General features: G+C 39.5%; 1 protein-coding gene across 8 annotated transcripts in view; it reads right to left on the bottom strand.

Annotated features, from left to right (window-relative positions):
- Positions 1-1,407: 1,407 nt before the first annotated feature.
- Positions 1,408-17,770, bottom strand: part of rbm18 (RNA binding motif protein 18) — a 30,885-nt gene continuing 14,522 nt past the window's right edge. For 3 of the 8 annotated variants that reach the window (XM_078955816.1, XM_078955817.1, XM_011481873.4), the window contains 4 exons: positions 8,159-8,285; positions 7,267-7,353; positions 4,491-4,591; positions 1,408-2,052 (listed from right to left, as the gene is read on the bottom strand). In XM_078955816.1, the coding sequence (XP_078811942.1) occupies positions 1,866-2,052; positions 4,491-4,591; positions 7,267-7,353; positions 8,159-8,285 (502 nt within the window). In that variant the 3' untranslated portion in view covers positions 1,408-1,865. Of the gene's footprint in view, positions 2,053-4,490; positions 4,961-7,266; positions 7,354-8,158; positions 8,286-17,770 lie in introns of those variants that run through there. The other 5 variants (XR_013659348.1, XR_013659347.1, XM_078955818.1 and 2 more) reach the window with 3 other exon arrangements.

Raw genomic sequence — 17,770 nt, 5'->3', positions numbered from 1 at the left:
GGCGAGGTAAGACTTTCATGTGCGTGAGAAGGCTGGACGCACTTTGGATCGGTTGTGATACAAACTTACCGAAGCTCTGCAGCTGGTTGATGTCTCAGACATTCAGCGGCCGCCACGGAGCAAATAAATAACCTGTAAACCATGATTGCTTACATTATTGTCCTCTGTTTGCCACTGGAAATATGAAATGATGGAACAGCTTCATTTTTACGCACACAAATGACTCTTTTTTTAAAACTAAAGAGTTGACCCAAAAAGCTAGAAACATTTAGTAAACTTTCATAATACAGACTTTAAAGATGAGGCTATATAATCATTAACCAATTATTTGAAAAATCATCTTTTGTAGCTAATTGATTTGATTAATTAGAATAAAAATCATTAAACGGGTGATCATAAACCCAGATTTTCAGAAAATAAAAAACACAGGGCCAAACATTTATTTACATTAAAATAAAAAATATGTTAATTTTTTTTAATATGGTCTAAATTGAGCGCTCTTTGCAGAGAAAAACGAAACGCTCCAGTTGTTGCGGGTTTATCCTAAACATGCTTCATAATTACAGGATATATCTGCATCTGGCAACCCGCAAACATTTTAAAAAATACTCCTAATTGTTATATTGCTCCTACTAAATGATCCCCTTCAAAACGTTTGCATTAATTGTAAAAAGAAAAAAATGATGGCATCATGCTTAAAGAAAAAAACATGAAATATATTTAGTCTTCTGCTTAAATGTCGAATATAAAGTAAATTTTGGGCTTTGACGGCTGAAGTGTTTAATAAGGCGCTAGCTGATGTCAAGAGGTAGGCTTTAGCTTGTTGGCTGCACATGGAAAAATATAGTTCCCTTCCGTTCTGAATAATAAATCAGCTCATTTCCATCTAAAACGCTGCAGGACTTAAGTTGAAGCTGGTGGATAACCTTTCAGAAAAGAGATCTTTAACACGTTTTAAAAAGAAAATGTGGGACCAAAGCAAAGGCTTAATTATTATCATTTTTGGATGGCACACAGTATATATTTTTTTCTACAAAGAGTTTAAAGGAAAAAAAAAGGAAAAAACTAGTTTTTAAATGTTTTATTTCAAGCCACTTTTTTGTTTTTTTATGCATCGGACTGATGAGCAGCATAATCTAATTGCCCAATTGAACCTGCTTATAGAAAAGAAGTCTCAGGTATTACACAAAAAAAAAAAAAAAAAAAAAAAAAAAAAAAATCAACCAAAAATAATATGTTAATACTTTTGTTGGATTACAGCAGTTGTAAAAAACAATAAACAAAGATGCAGTTATTTAATTATTTCAGCAAAAAATTGAAAAGTCGAAGGAAACAAAAATATATACACCATTCTGTACAGTTACTTAAATCTGAATCCAAGAAAATATAAAAAAAAAAAGTCAGGAATCCAAAGACACACACAAGTACACTTTAATGTAACCACAAAAAAGTGACACTAAGTGGCTTCCGTTTTTTTTTAAACCTAAACTGTACTAATAAAAAGAAGTGACATCTTGAAACTATAGAAGGAAAAAAAAAATCAAAGCCTCAAAAATCACACACATCTATTTTTAATTTATTAACATGACCTGAACATCAAATCTTCCAGATGTGTATGGTTTGGCTCATACGTACATAAATAACTTGCATACAAAGAAGACTGACACCCTTATAGCAGTCCAGCATGGGTCCCGCGTTCAACTGAAACCAGCTGATCTGTGCTTCGCCGCCATCACAGTTTTGCTCAGATGCTAAAGTCTTCCAGAAGGAGGTCGTGTGGGGTCTAGAACCATGACAGTCTATGGGGAAGCCGAGGAGTACAGACTGGGAGGCAGGGAGGACTCCAGAATCGGGGAGAGGACGGGTCATCTCCTAAATCTGCGGAAGGGCCGGCCCTGGTGACTGTGGTGGGATTTGGAGTAGGGCTCCCAGCGCTTCTTCTCGGGCGGCTTGTTGTAAATGTAAGCAGGCGGGCCTGAAAAACTGGTGTCGTCTGGGTTCTGCTCCATCATCTGCAGCTTGGCCTCGATGGCACGTATCTTAGCACTTGTGCTGGGGAGGAAAAAGAAATTGGGATAAACGGGTCAAGAGAAGCTGAGGAAGACCCTAAAATGCAGTTGTGAAGCACAAAAAGGAGAGGAACGCGTGCATTTTAATGCTGAAACGAAATACGGTGAACGCTGCAGGGAAAGATCAGAAATGCTCCTGAGACAGAAGGAAAGGAGGAACGAAAAGTGGCTACTAAGGTGGAGAGAGAAAGTAGAACGCTTGAGTCGCAAAAAAAAACAAAGTTTGTAGCTGTGATTGTGATGTTTGAGTTTGGAGGGAAACATTTAATCTTAAGGTGTCTAGCTTTAACCAGCAAAGATTCATCATGAGTCCAGTGGCAGCCCACCAATTAAGCTAACTAGCACTCGCTGAACAAACATTCACACGGCCGGCTTTAACCATCTGATATAAAAAGACCCACGCAAACAAGTTTGCAGTTCTCAAATCAGAAAATGAGAATTTAAATGCGGATGCACATAAATAACTAAATTAGCTCTATACAGGTTCAATTCCTTTAAATTATACCGATAAATGCAGGCAGACTGATCATAAAAGCTACAGTGTTGTTGCTTACAAGAAGTGCTTCCTGAGTGGAGGCTCTTGTATAGAAGCTTCAAATACAATTTAGTCAGTTTCTGGAAAATTGGTTTAAAATTCCAATTAAATTGGACACAAAGCTCTAGTGCAAGAACATGGAAGCTCCTCTGCTAAAGAAAAAAAGGGGGGTAAGAACGGTGGTAACACTAAATTTAATCCTCAACCACAATGGCGTGTTTGAGGTTGGAGTTGTTTTAGATTGTGTAAGTCTTATTTTTTTTTTTTTTCATGGTGCCAGTTCTGTTCTGAGTATCTAAATCTTCAGACAGGGAGAGTTGTGAGTATTGTCTGCTCCAGGCAGGAACCTGGGAACTCAGAAATGAATTGCTCAACCAAACTTAAGAAAACAAAAGTCTCTTTCAATTGTACTCAAACTTTGTTGTTGTTTTGAATGAATGTATTGAGAAGTTGATTTGGGCTGCAGAGTTGTAGTAATCTTTTAAGCTATATTCACACCGGGCGTGGAGCCCACAGTGTTCACACTGGACAAGCAGGGAGCGGCTTCTTCTTCTTCTTGTTCTTTTCTACTGTTTACTAGCGCACGTCCGCCACCTACAGTTGAAAGAGACTTGGTGCAAAATGCCGAAGTGGTGCAAATTGCTCAAATCTTGTTTCAGACTAGGCCTACACAATAAATCGCAAATTTAGCGTTATTACGATATCAAGCTGTGCAGTATGCATGGCGAAAATCACAACAATTGGTTTCTTTAAATATGCTAAAACAATATTATGACAGCTTGAAGCATGAAACCCTTTTATGTTAGACGCTCACCTCCCATGCAGACTAGTTTCATTTGGAGTATAATTTAAGGTTTGTTGACTCCTATTTAAATCAAACTGCAGTGAAATGAAAATTATGTTTTTGGTTGTTTTACTATTTGTTCATATTTTGCAAGTTATATCGTCATCGCAATATTGAATACTATTATCACAGGTTTTCCTCATATCGTGCAGCCCTACTTCAGACTTTTACTTTCACAGTTCTATTTTGAAAAATGAAAGACTTGGTGTCATACTTCCAGTCAGGTTCAAATTGCAATTATTAATTTCTCCTTCATGATCAATTTTCAGACGATTGCCACTTCTGTGCATTAAAGGGGACGTCAGCCATACGTCACTATCAAATCAGAGTCCCAAAATGGTCAAAGTTCAGCATGGTTTAACTTTCAAAGTGCGTTCCATAGCAATACGCTTAGTGTGTGGAGCACGAAAATGGTCTTAAAAATGAGCGTAGCTATGTGTGAACGCTAGAGTTTTGGACGGGATGCATCAGAATACAACGGAGCAGGAAACTTGCAGGAAACATGCAATTTAAAGCTTAATTTTCTTAATACATGTCCTCCGTCATAAAAAAAAACAACAAAATAACATGATGAACCATTTTGAATTTTTACTTATTAGCTAGGGCTGCACAATATGCTGAAAACTCGCTATATGAGATATTAGTGATCAATATTGCTATGGTGATATAACATGCGGTATAAGAACAAATAGCGAAACAACCAAAAACATAATTTCCTTTTCGAAGCCCGAAACACCCCTATACGTGCATTTACATAGACTTTTCATTGAAAGTGGTCTCTTAAACGCACGTTGCCGAGGGCGGTGTGAACGTAGCTCAACAGCTGAGGGGACTATTCCAGGGTAATATTTTATCTATATTACGTTAAGTAAACAAAATGAAACTTCAGTTTGACCCTAAAATGTGACACCAATGTTTTCAAGTACAATACAAGTCTGCTTTTTGAGGCTTGTGGATATAAAAAGTGTTGGTTGTTGTGCAGACATGGCTGGAAGGGGGAAAAAAAGGATGCTGAACATGTTTGGATGCTTTTGATACTAACCTGAGGTAGTTGGTGGTTATGGATCCTGCCTCTGTTGAACCACTGCTGGACGGTTCCAGGCTCGAAGGCATCGTCTTGTCATTACGGAAACCTTCAAACTTCTGTAAACATTACAAAGTCGGGGAAAAGGTGCAGATGGAGGGAGACAAACAAAAGCAGTGAAATAACAAGCAAAGCCAGAAATGATCGAGACATGACAGAAGCAAGGAGGGACAAACTTCCCTAGTCTTACTTTAGTACAAAGGAAGCAGTAGATCCGAGCAAAGTTAATACTTGCAGCATGATTGTCATTCAGCTTATGTATGCCTCTTATTTATATCAGGACATGAACAGGACACAATCATGTGAATGGATGAAAGACAACTGAAAAGAATTGGACAACCTGACGAGCAACAATCAACATCTGCACTCATTCCTCTCAAAAACCACCTTCCCAACATCTCCACCAGCCAACACAGAGACCCTGCAACCTGTGGAGAGAACAGAAGGAATTAAAAAACAAACTAAACTAAGTATGGATCATACGATGGGTACAATTATCTTCTATGCTTGGTGGAATGAACATATATCTCGGGGAATAACTAGACAAAGCTGTAGTTGGTGAAACACAAACACAAAGCCAGGTGAAGTTCCATAAACAGACAAAAGTGCAAACAAAGACATTTTTACATAGGTTCCCATGACATGAACGGCATACATGGTGGAGAAGGAGTGTAAAACAATGACTATTCCGTCATCTGCGACCCTTCCCTTCCACCCATTCCCCTAAGGCATGTGGATGCATAGAGAACTGTATGGAGCCAATAAGTCCGTAATGAGTTTGCAAACAACCCGAGGCCCGCATGACGGAAAATTCAAGACATAATGCTCCTGGACATCTGGCTGTGTCTGTGTTTTTACATTCAAGAACTATTTGTTATTCCACGGGAGAAAGGTCAACACAATAAATGAATGTTGTAAATAGTCTTAATGTCCTCGTAACTGCACGGTAACAGACGTGGAAATGTAAGCAGAAGGTAAATAATCCATATATATTAGGCCTCTTTAATGTTCTCTTGATTCTCATTCATGCATATAGAGAGTTTTCCCACAAGGGCCGTTATTTGGGTTGTTTTTTTTTCCAGGCAATAACCCTTCAAACAAGCAGCCACTGCAACTGCACGATGTTTCCAAGCAGTTTTGTCCACTGAAGTCTTTAACCTGCTCTCAGAAGTGCAGTGTGAAAGTGGACTAAACCAACTTCCTGCTCAGCTGAACCAATTCAGGGGGACAATTCCAGCCGCATCTCGATATATAATCCACAAAGCAATGCATAAAGGATTCAACTAACTTGGTGGCGATACAATACAGTCACTTTTTTTTTCTAAATGTAAATAATGTAGACATTTAGAATTGATTTGGTATTTAAAACTATAAATGAAAAGGTCTTTTAACATATACACTTTTTCTTTTCTTAGTGGCACTTTTTATTTCACGCAACAAAAACAAAATGTCTTTGAAATAACAGCTTTAACCATAAAACCTTCGCATTTTAGGTCTTTTAGAAGGTTTTGCTCTTTGCAGTTAAAATAAAAGTGGGTCATATAGTTTATGCTTCACCATCAGCCAATTGTAACTGACTACACTTGGTAGAAGCAAGCTTGTGATTGGACGTCTTTTTGCTTGCATCATATGTACATAAAAAGGCAAAAACAGTAGAGACACAGCAAGAGAAACAAAGTTTGGCAACAATCGATGATATACGGTACTTGACATTTCACTTTATACATTTTTAGAAGCTTAATCATATTTGTATCTGTGGTTTTGACCCAAGAGTGCTGTGACTCTTATATCAATTTTTTGATAAGTATCTGCTGTTCTTTACATCCCTACTAAATAAGTACTTGCTGTAAGCTTTGTTAATGGAAAAACAAATAACTTAGGGTGATTGTAAACTGTTTGTTTAGTTTCTTGCATTTTATAGATTATTTTAGATTATCTCTTAGCTTCAGATTTACCTTAAAACATTTACAAAAATGCTGTAAAGTAACAAAGGAATTAGAATTTTATTAGGGGAAAAACAATGCAAAGATCTGGCTTTAAAAAGGCCTCAAAAGGCTAAAAGAAAATCAAATATTCCTGTTTATATAGATCTCCCATAAGGACCAGTAGCAGGAACAATACAGAGAGCAGGCTCCTACTGTGAGCTGACCGTTTGAAACTTGTTTACCCAACACTAGAATGTGTCCAATGCATCCGAAATTAAAACATCTAAAAAATACAATAAACATCGCAAAATCGTGTTGCTGTTTCCATGCTGTGATACACCGAGCTCCCTTCTATTGAAGCCGAGAGCAGATTTATCTGACGGCCTGTTGTTCATGAGGGAGTGGGGTTAACCTTCACCTCCCTCCAGTGTGTCTCTGTGTGTGTGTTGGGCGTGTTTCGTCTCTATACAGGATATCCCTTCATCCTTCGTCGGTAAGCTGCCTATTGTTAAGAGACAGGCATAGTTTGCAGTAGGGATCTCTGAGGACTCGCTGAAGCGGCTCCTGCGGCGATACGCAAACGTAAAAACGGATCGGAAATCACAAAAATGAGCTTTTACTTTAACACAGATCAATTGTAGGCGTTCAAAAGAAGGATTTTTCTTTTTAAAAAGATCGTCTAACATTTAACAAAGTTTGTTTTTACTGTCAGTAGGCATTCCTTACTTTCATATTTTTACTCCAGATTAATAAAACACAACATATAAATAGTTTTGTTTTGTAGAGGTGGGGCTGGGCTGGATACTTACCCTCACCTGAGCGTGTGCCCAGCGAACAACAAGCTTTTTGGACAAGGCGAGTTTTCCGTTTAAGCACTGGATCGCTCTCTCTGCCTCCTGCGGACAGACACAAACAAAAGATCGCCTTTAAAAGCAAAAGTTAAAAAAAAATATATACATATATATCAGCACAGGTGATTGCAACTGTGTTATTAAATCATTACTAGTCATGATAATGAAGGGGGGAAAAAAATGATAGATGCATCCCTGCCAGCTTGAGGCCTGAGCTGTTTGTGGCAGAAAACAAAATGCAGCTTCATCTAATCAAACAAGTAAGTAGTTTTATGCTAAATTACATCACTAAGAGTTCTTTATCTAACTGTGTCTCCAATGCAATTGTGTCAAAGTGTGGAAGATAAACACTGGCTTCCGCTGTATAATCCTGTAGGGAGGGATTCATATCCCACTGATAGATCCTAGCTGTGAAACTAAATGCTTATCATGATGCTCAGGCACACTCCAAAACAAATACGGCCCGCCGAAGCTGTGAACGCGCTCCTTTCAAGTCCGTTTTTGTTTTAGGAATATGTTCCACTCCAGCCAGAAGCACAATGAGATTTTTTACGGCCTGAGGATGACTCACGGGTTTTCTGACAATTGAAACCGCGCGGAGGACCGTGACAGTTAACGGCGAGGAGCTCGTTTGATCTGATGCACGACGTCTGCCTGTCTGCATGCAAAAAGGAAAACCGCTGTCATGCTCGGAGCATGTGCAAAAAAGATTCAAAGTTAGACCGGAGTCAGTGAGATTTCTTTTTCTCAATAACATATCAGACTGACACAACACTTTCAGGTCACAGATGTTGAACAGCAACAGAAAAAAAAAGAAACTGTTAGGAGGGATGTGCCCTTTTTCACATACCTCTCTGGTGCTGAAGTTGACAAAGCAGTAGCCCCGCGGCTGCCCCTCCAAAGGCCCAGACTTATGAAACAGGAAGTCAAACTGCTTAACTTGGCCAAACCTCTCCAATAACTTTATTAGGTGATATCTGTCAAGACAGGAATTATTCAAGAGAGGAGACACGTTTTAGGGACAAAAAGACTTTAAAGATGCCGTTAAAAAGCATTCAGATTTGACAAAAATAGAAGCTTAGATTCCTATTTAAGGATGCACATTCCCAGAATGGTTTCAAATTCAGGACAGGCCTGTGAAATCGTCACTTGGATCACTTCCACTGTGTTATTTGTCAAGTGAATGGGGCTAATGAGAAGGACAGCTCTCTCGTTTTGGCACCTTTTTAGCAGCAGGCCAGCAGGTGTGACAGGCCATTGACAGTAAATCTTTTATTGAGACAATGCTGAGGATACAGTAGCAGGACAATGAGGGAATAAAACAGAGGAAGCCTTAAATCCCCGCTGAGCGGCGAGTTCTGCATAAACAACCTCCACCAACAGCGTAGAGCTGCAAAGGGAATTGTTGGAGAAGCGGCGAGGACACATGTGGTCACTGAGGAGCCACGCAGTGTTTGTGTGCAGAACTGACCACTGGTCGTCATAGAGAAGAAATATTTTTCTGACAGTAAAGCAACAGGGTCAAGGCCACATAGACAAAGTATTTCACACAATTCTTCAGTATGTAGCAGAACGGCAAATTCATTCAGACTATTTTAGATTTTAAATATCGAAAACAATGTATTTTATTGTAAACAAATACTCATGAAACTAAATGTTGTTTACACTGAAAGCAGCAAAAATACAAATTGAGGAATAGAAAAGAAATCAAGATCCTGTCCATTTATAATCTATAAAGGCACTACAACGTTACAACCAAGGGAAAGAAATATTGTAGTTCATAACTAAAATTAACTTTCAAATTTAAAACTAATGACTGATGACATTTGTCCATCATTTTAACCAAAATTGAGGCACGAGGCAATACTGGAGATGCTCCATATTAATCAAAAAACGTTTATTAATATATATTTTATTTGGGATTTGAAATTGTTTATTTCAAGCAATCAAATAAGAATAAAACACAAAAACAATACAATCATCAGTTATACATTCATACAATGACCTATCAAACTTAGGATAATTAGACATATTAATAAATATTGCTTGAAATGGAGTGGAAGGAAGCAAACTTATAGAATCCCACCCCTGTTATACTGTTACCATTTTATTACATGATTTATCATTATCCGGTTCCTAGCTTTTATCAGACAGAATTAAGAATCCTAAAATATCAATAAAGCACATGACATTTTCATTTCTGGAAATTACTTTTGTCTCACAAAACGTTTCATTATGGCCCGCAGCACTCACAGAGTGCAAGGACCATATTGTAACTGGTACGAGGGTCGAACACTCAAAAAGGTCCAAAACGTCAAAAAAACGCGTCAAAACGCCAAAAAATGGGGTCAAAAGTCAAAACAAACAAAACGACACGACAATTGTGTAACGCAACAAAAATACACACACACACGCACAACGCCAACGCAAAAATGACAAAATTGTAGTCGCAAAAATGACGACAAAAACACGAAAAAGCCCCAAAAAGCCCTCAAAAGACAGGTTTAAAGCCAAAAAGACATGCCCAGCCTATAGTAAAAGACAGGCCGCATTGAAATACATAGGAAATCCTAACCGCAAAAACTTCTATATTGTTTTTCGAATGTTTATTATGGCCCGCAGCAGTCATAGACTGCAAGGACCATATTGTAACTGGTACGAGGGTCGAACACTCAAAAAGTCCAAAACGTCAAAAAAACGCGTCAAAACGCCAAAAAATGGGGTCAAAAGTCGCCCAAAGCACAAAATGACACGACAATTGTGTAACACAACAAAAATACACACACACACGCACAACATCAACGCACAAACGTCAAAATTGTAGTCGCAAAAATGACGACAAAAAACCAAAAAAGCCCCAAAAAGCCCTCAAAGAACGGGTTTAAAGCCAAAAAGACATGCCCAGCCTATAGTAAAAGACAGGCCGCATTGAAATACATAGGCCACCTGACTGCAAAAACTTCTATATTGTTTTTCGAATGTTTATTATTATGGCCCGCAGCACTCACAGAGTGCAAGGACCATATTGTAACTGGTACGAGGGTCGAACACTCAAAAAGGTCCAAAACGTCAAAAAAACGCGTCAAAACGCCAAAAAATGGGGTCAAAAATCGCCCAAAGCACAAAACAACACGACAATTGTGTAACGCAACAAAAATACACACACACACGCACAACACCATCGCAAAAACGACAAAATTGTAGTCGCAAAAATGACGACAAAAACCCAAAAAAGCCCCAAAAAGCCCTCAAAAGACGGGTTTAAAGCCAAAACGACATGCCCAGCCTATAGTAAAAGACAGGCCGCATTGAAATACATGGGAAATCCTTACCGCAAAAACTTCTATATTGTTTCTGCTTCGTTTCATTATTATTATTATGGCCCGCAGCAGTCATAGACTGCAAGGACCATAATTCTTCTTGCACACTAACGGCGTCTTTGAGCTTAATTTTGACCCCCGCCACATACCCGAAAACTCACCAAAATTGGCACACATCTGGGATAAATTGAAAATGAATTTTCGACAAAGAGAACGTCACCCCCCCGAAGTCGATGACATCACAGCGAGCGTTCCCGTAAAAAAAATGAATGGGCCGAAAATCGCTTATGGGGCCAAAAAAAAATATTTTGAAATACAGTTACGAAACCAAAACACGCGTGTTGGATATATCCCAGAGAAGTTATGAAATCATTATGGGATGGCCACACGACCTACGGCTTGGCGGCCATTTTGTGGCGAACACAGAGAAATGGCGATTTTCTTGTTTTTTGACAAAATGGGAAAACGACCCTTTTGTTTAAGCGATTTTCACGAAATTGCACACACATGCCAAGACCATGATTTTACAACTACCAATGAAGTTTCGTTGACCTTTGACCTTGGGAAGGGGCGGCCATCTTAAATTTTCATAAAAAAGCACCTTTAGTAACGGATACAAACGAAAACTCGTCCTAGGGATTTTTATCGATCTTTTTGAAACTTCTCGGGCATCAATGGCAAGCTACTGTGGACAAAATGTTGGAATTAGAAGTTGTAGAATTTGAAACGCGTGCGCGTGGCGATTTCGCAACCGTCGCCATTTTAGCTAGCTCGCACATATTTTATCGGAATAGCCTGAAACTGAAATATGCGATACCCTGGCCCACACTGAACAAAACGATGTCACATACGACAAAATCGATAAAGGAATGTGGCCGTGGTAAACAAAAAACGATCGCAAAAAAAAGTGCTGACTCGGCAAAAAAAAATTTTTTCGGATTTTATTTTTAAGAATCGGCTAACGAAACCCAGATAACTTTGTCGGGTATATCCAAAGAAAGTTTTGAAATCATTACGTGATGGCGACACGACCTACGGTTTGGCGGCCATTTTGTGCCAAAATCTGCCATTTTGAGTTTTTCGCGTTTTTACACAATATGGAAAAATGAACTTTTTTTCGAGCGATTTTCACGAAATTTGACTCGCATGTCCCTAGCGTAAGTTTACATTCACCTCTGGAGTTTCGTCGACCTTTGACCTCGGGAAAAGGCGGCCATCTTGAATTTTCTATAAAAAACACCTTTACCACCGGATTCAAACGTAAACTTGTCGTTGGAATTTTCATCGATTGTCTCGAAACTTTTTGGGCATCAACGGCAAGCTACTGTGGAAAAAATGTTGGAATTAGAAGTTGTAGATTTTGAACGGCGTGCGCGTGGCAAGCTAGCAAAGTGGCGCAGTGTTATAACTCCCATGCATTTCAATACAATACAGTGAAAATTGAATGCATGCATTAATGCCTGAAACAGAATACATTGAAAAACACTGGATATGGACATATAAGGAATGTGGGCGTGGTTAGCATAAAACCCCTGTTGCTAAGGACAACAAAAAGTTTACTTTTACCGATTTGTCCGAAACTGACGTCAATCTGTTCGTCCTCCCGAGGGGACCAAAACATAAAATGGTTGCTATGGAGATAAAATCAACAGAAAAGCGGCCATTTTGGAAAAAGTGGTTTTTTTATCAACTTATGACATGTAGCTCTCACCAATGGAGGAATGTGTTTTTCTGAATCAGTTGATGATGCTGATCGCTATGCTAGCACTTTTAACCACATTAGCATAGCTAGCATAGTTAGCATAATTAGCATTTTAGGTAATATGTTTTTCCGAGTGAGTTGATGATGCTGATCGCAATGCTAGCACTTTTAGCCACATTAGCATAGCTAGCATAGTTAGCATTATTAGCATTTTAGATAATATATTTTTCTGAGTCAGTTGATGATGCTGATCGCTATGCTAGCACTTTTAGCTATGTTAGCATAGCTAGCATAGTTAGCATAATTAGCATTTTAGGTAATGTGTTTTTCTGAGTCAGTTGATGATGCTGATCGCTATGCTAGCACTTTTAGCCACATTAGCATAGCTAGCATAGTTAGCATAATTAGCATATGCAGTTTTGACTAGCCTTCATCAAAAGTGGGCGGTGAGGGCGGTGAGGGCGGTGAGGGCGGTGGTGCGTAGAGTTGGGCGTGGAAGGCGGGTTGCGTCTGCGGGCCATACAACGCCGCTTGCGGCTTTAATTATTATTCTTCTTGTCTACTAACGGATCCGTTGAGCTCAAATTTGACCCCCGCCACATACCCGAAAACTCACCAAAATTGGCACAGACCTAGGATAAATTGAAAATGAATTTTCGGCAAAGAGAACGTCACCCCCCCCACGACGATGACATCACGGCGAGCGTTCCCGTAAAAAAAATGAATGGGCCGAAAATCGCTTATGGGGCCAAAAAAAAATATTTTGAAATACAGTTACAAAACCAAAACACGCGTGTTGGAGATATCCCAAAGAAGTTATGAAATCATTATGGGATGGCCACACGACCTACGGCTTGGCGGCCATTTTGTGGCGAACTCAGAGAAATGGCGATTTTGGTGTTTTTTCACAATATGGGAAAACGACACTTTTGTTCAAGCGATTTTCACGAAATTGCACACACATGCCACAAACACGATTCTACAACTACCAAAGAAGTTTTGTTGACCTTTGACCTTGGGAAGGGGCGGCCATCTTGAATTTTCATAAAAAAGCACCTTTAGTAAGGTATTCAAACGAAAACTCGTCCTAGGAATTTTCATCGATCTTTTTGAAACTTCTTGGGCATCAATGGCAATCAATTGTGGACAAAATGTTGGAATTAGAAGTTGTAGATTTTGAAACGCGTGCGCGTGGCGAATTCGCAACCGTCGCCATTTTAGCTAGCTTGCACATATTTTATCGGAATGTCGTGAAAATGAAATATACGATTCCCTGGCCCACACTGAACAAAACGATGTCAGATACGACAAAATCGATAAAGGAATGTGGCCGTGGTAAACAAAAAACGATCGCAAAAAAAAGTGCTGACTCGGCTAAAAAAAAAAAATTCGGATTTTTTTTTTATGAATCGGCTAGCGAAACCCAGATAACTTTGTCGGGTATATCCAAACAAAGTTTTGAAATCATTACGTGATGGCGACACGACCTACGGTTTGGCGGCCATTTTGTGCCAAAATCGGCCATTTTGAGTTTTTCGCGTTTTTACACAATATGGAAAACGGACCTTTTTTTCGAGCGATTTTCACGAAATTTGACTCGCATGTCCGTAGCATAAGTCTACAATTACCTCTGGAGTTTCGTCGACCTTTGACCTCGGGAAAAGGCGGCCATCTTGAATTTTCTATAAAAAACACCTTTGCCACCAGATTCAAACGTAAACTTGTCGTTGGAATTTTTATCGATCGTTTCGAAACTTTTTGGGCATCAATGGCAAGCTACTGTGGAAAAAATGTTGGAATTAGAAGTTGTAGATTTTGAACGGCGTGCGCATGGCAAGCTAGCAAAGCGGCGCACTGTTATAACTCCCATGCATTTCAATACTAAACAGGGAAAATTGAATGCATGCATTTATGCCTGAAACTGAATACATTGAAAAACACTGGATATGGACATATAAGGAATGTGGGCGTGGTTAGCATAAAACCACTGTTGCTAAGGACGACAAAAAGTCTACTTTTACCGATTTGTCCAAAACTGACGTCAATCTGTTCGTCTTCTCAAGGGGACCAAAACATAAAATGGTTGCTATGGAGATAAAATAAACAAAAAGCCGCCATTTTGGAAAAAGAGGATTTTTTAGCATTTTATGACATATAACTCTCACCAATGGAGGAATGTGTTTTTCTGAGTCAGTTGATGATGCTGATCGCTATGCTAGCAATTTTAGCCACATTAGCATAGCTGGCATAGTTAGCATAATTAGCATTTTAGGAAATGTGTTTTTCTGAGTCAGTTGAGGATGCTGATCGCTTTGCTAGCACTTTTAGCTATGTTAGCATAGCTAGCATAGTTAGCATAATTAGCATTTTAGGTAATGTGTTTTTCTGAGTCAGTTTATGATGCTGATCGCTATGCTAGCAGTTTTAGCCACATTAGCATAGCTAGCATAGTTAGCATAATTAGCCTTTTAGGTGATGTGTTTTTCTGAGTCAGTTGAGGATGCTGATCGCTATGCTAGCACTTTTAGCCACATTAGCATAGCTAGCATAGTTAGCATAATTAGCATTTTAGGTAATGTGTTTTTCTGAGTCAGTTGATGATGCTGATCGCTATGCTAGCACTATTAGCCACATTAGCATAGCTAGCATAGTTAGCATAATTAGCATTTTAGGTAATGTGTTTTTCTGAGTCAGTTGATGATGCTGATCGCTATGCTAGCACTTTTAGCCACATTAGCATAGTTAGCATAGTTAGCATAATTAGCATTTTAGGTAATGTGTTTTTCTGAGTCAGTTGATGATGCTGATCGCTATGCTAGCACTATTAGCCACATTAGCATAGCTAGCATAGTTAGCATAATTAGCATTTTAGGTAATGTGTTTTTCTGAGTCAGTTGATGATGCTGATCGCTATGCTAGCACTATTAGCCACATTAGCATAGCTAACATAGTTAGCATAATTAGCATATGCAGTTTTGACTAGCCTTCATCAAAAGTGGGCGGTGAGGGCGGTGAGGGCGGTGAGGGCGGTGAGGGCGGTGGTGCGTAGAGTTGGGCGTGGAAGGCGTGGAAGGCGGTTTGCGTCTGCGGGCCATACAACGCCGCTTGCGGCTTTAATTATGGCCCGCAGCAGTCATAGACTGCAAGGACCATATTGTAACTGGTACAAGGGTCGAACACTCAAAAAGGTCCAAAACGTCAAAAAAACGCGTCAAAACGCCAAAAAATGGGGTCAAAAGTCGCCCAAAGCACACAACGACACGACAATTGTGTAACGCAACAAAAATACACACACACACGCACAACACCAACGCAAAAACGTAAAAATTGTAGTCGCAAAAATGACGACAAAAGCACAAAAAAGCCCCAAAAAGCCCTCAAAAGACAGGTATAAAGCCCAAAAGACATGCCCAGCCTATAGTAAAAGACAGGCCGCATTGAAATACATAGGCCACCTGACTGCAAAAACTTCTATATTGTTTCTGCTTCGTTTCATTATTATTATTATGGCCCGCAGCAGTCATAGACTGCAAGGACCATATTGTAACTGGTACGAGGGTCGAACACTCAAAAAGGTCCAAAACGTCAAAAAAACGCGTCAAAACGCCAAAAAATGGGGTCAAAAGTCGCCCAAAGCACACAACGACACGACAATTGTGTAACGCAACAAAAATACACACACACACGCACAACACCAACGCAAAAACGACAAAATTGTAGTCGCAAAAATGACGACAAAAACACAAAAATGCCCAAAAAAGCCCTCAAAAGACGGGTTTAAAGCCAAAAAGACATGCCCAGCCTATAGTAAAAGACAGGCCGCATTGAAATACATGGGAAATCCTAACCGCAAAAACTTCTATATTGTTTCTGCTTCGTTTCATTATTATTATTCTTCTTGCACACTAACGGCGTCTTTGAGCTTAATTTTGACCCCCGCCACATACCCGAAAACTCACCAAAATTGGCACACATCTGGGATAAATTGAAAATGAATTTTCGACAAAGAGAACGTCACCCCCCCGAAGTCGATGACATCACAGCGAGCGTTCCCGTAAAAAAAATGAATGGGCCGAAAATCGCTTATGGGGCCAAAAAAAAATATTTTGAAATACAGTTACGAAACCAAAACACGCGTGTTGGATATATCCCAGAGAAGTTATGAAATCATTATGGGATGGCCACACGACCTACGGCTTGGCGGCCATTTTGTGGCGAACACAGAGAAATGGCGATTTTCATGTTTTTTGACAAAATGGGAAAACGACCCTTTTGTTTAAGCGATTTTCACGAAATTGCACACATATGCCAAGACCCTGATTCTACAATAACTAAAGAAGTTTCGTTGACCTTTGACCTTGGCAAGGGGCGGCCATCTTGAATTTTCGCAAAAAAGCACCTTTAGTAACGGATACAAACGAAAACTCGTCCTAGGGATTTTTATCGATCTTTTTGAAACTTCTCGGGCATCAATGGCAAGCTACTGTGGACAAAATGTTGGAATTAGAAGTTGTAGAATTTGAAACACGTGCGCGTGGCGAATTCGCAACCGTCGCCATTTTAGCTAGCTCGCACATATTTTATCGGAATAGCCTGAAACTGAAATATGCGATACCCTGGCCCACACTGAACAAAACGATGTCACATACGACAAAATCGATAAAGGAATGTGGCCGTGGTAAACAAAAAACGATCGCAAAAAAAAGTGCTGACTCGGCAAAAAAAAAAATTTTCGGATTTTATTTTTAAGAATCGGCTAACGAAACCCAGATAACTTTGTCGGGTATATCCAAAGAAAGTTTTGAAATCATTACGTGATGGCGACACGACCTACGGTTTGGCGGCCATTTTGTGCCAAAATCTGCCATTTTGAGTTTTTCGCGTTTTTACACAATATGGAAAAATGAACTTTTTTTCGAGCGATTTTCACGAAATTTGACTCGCATGTCCCTAGCGTAAGTTTACATTCACCTCTGGAGTTTCGTCGACCTTTGACCTCGGGAAAAGGCGGCCATCTTGAATTTTCTATAAAAAACACCTTTACCACCGGATTCAAACGTAAACTTGTCGTTGGAATTTTCATCAATCGTCTCAAAATTTTTTGGGCATCAATGGCAAGCTACTGTGGAAAAAATGGTGGAATTAGAAGTTGTAGATTTTGAACGGCGTGCGCGTGGCAAGCTAGCAAAGTGGCGCAGTGTTATAACTCCCATGCATTTCAATACAATACAGTGAAAATTGAATGCATGCATTAATGCCTGAAACAGAATACATTGAAAAACACTGGATATGGACATATAAGGAATGTGGGCGTGGTTAGCATAAAACCCCTGTTGCTAAGGACAACAAAAAGTTTACTTTTACCGATTTGTCCGAAACTGACGTCAATCTGTTCGTCCTCCCGAGGGGACCAAAACATAAAATGGTTGCTATGGAGATA

The sequence above is a fragment of the Oryzias latipes genome, chromosome 12, assembly GCF_053564925.1.
Source record: "Oryzias latipes strain Hd-rR chromosome 12, Olatipes_Hd-rR_3.1".
Lineage (NCBI taxonomy): Eukaryota > Metazoa > Chordata > Actinopteri > Beloniformes > Adrianichthyidae > Oryzias > Oryzias latipes.
This window is presented reverse-complemented; position numbering and strand designations above follow the sequence as displayed.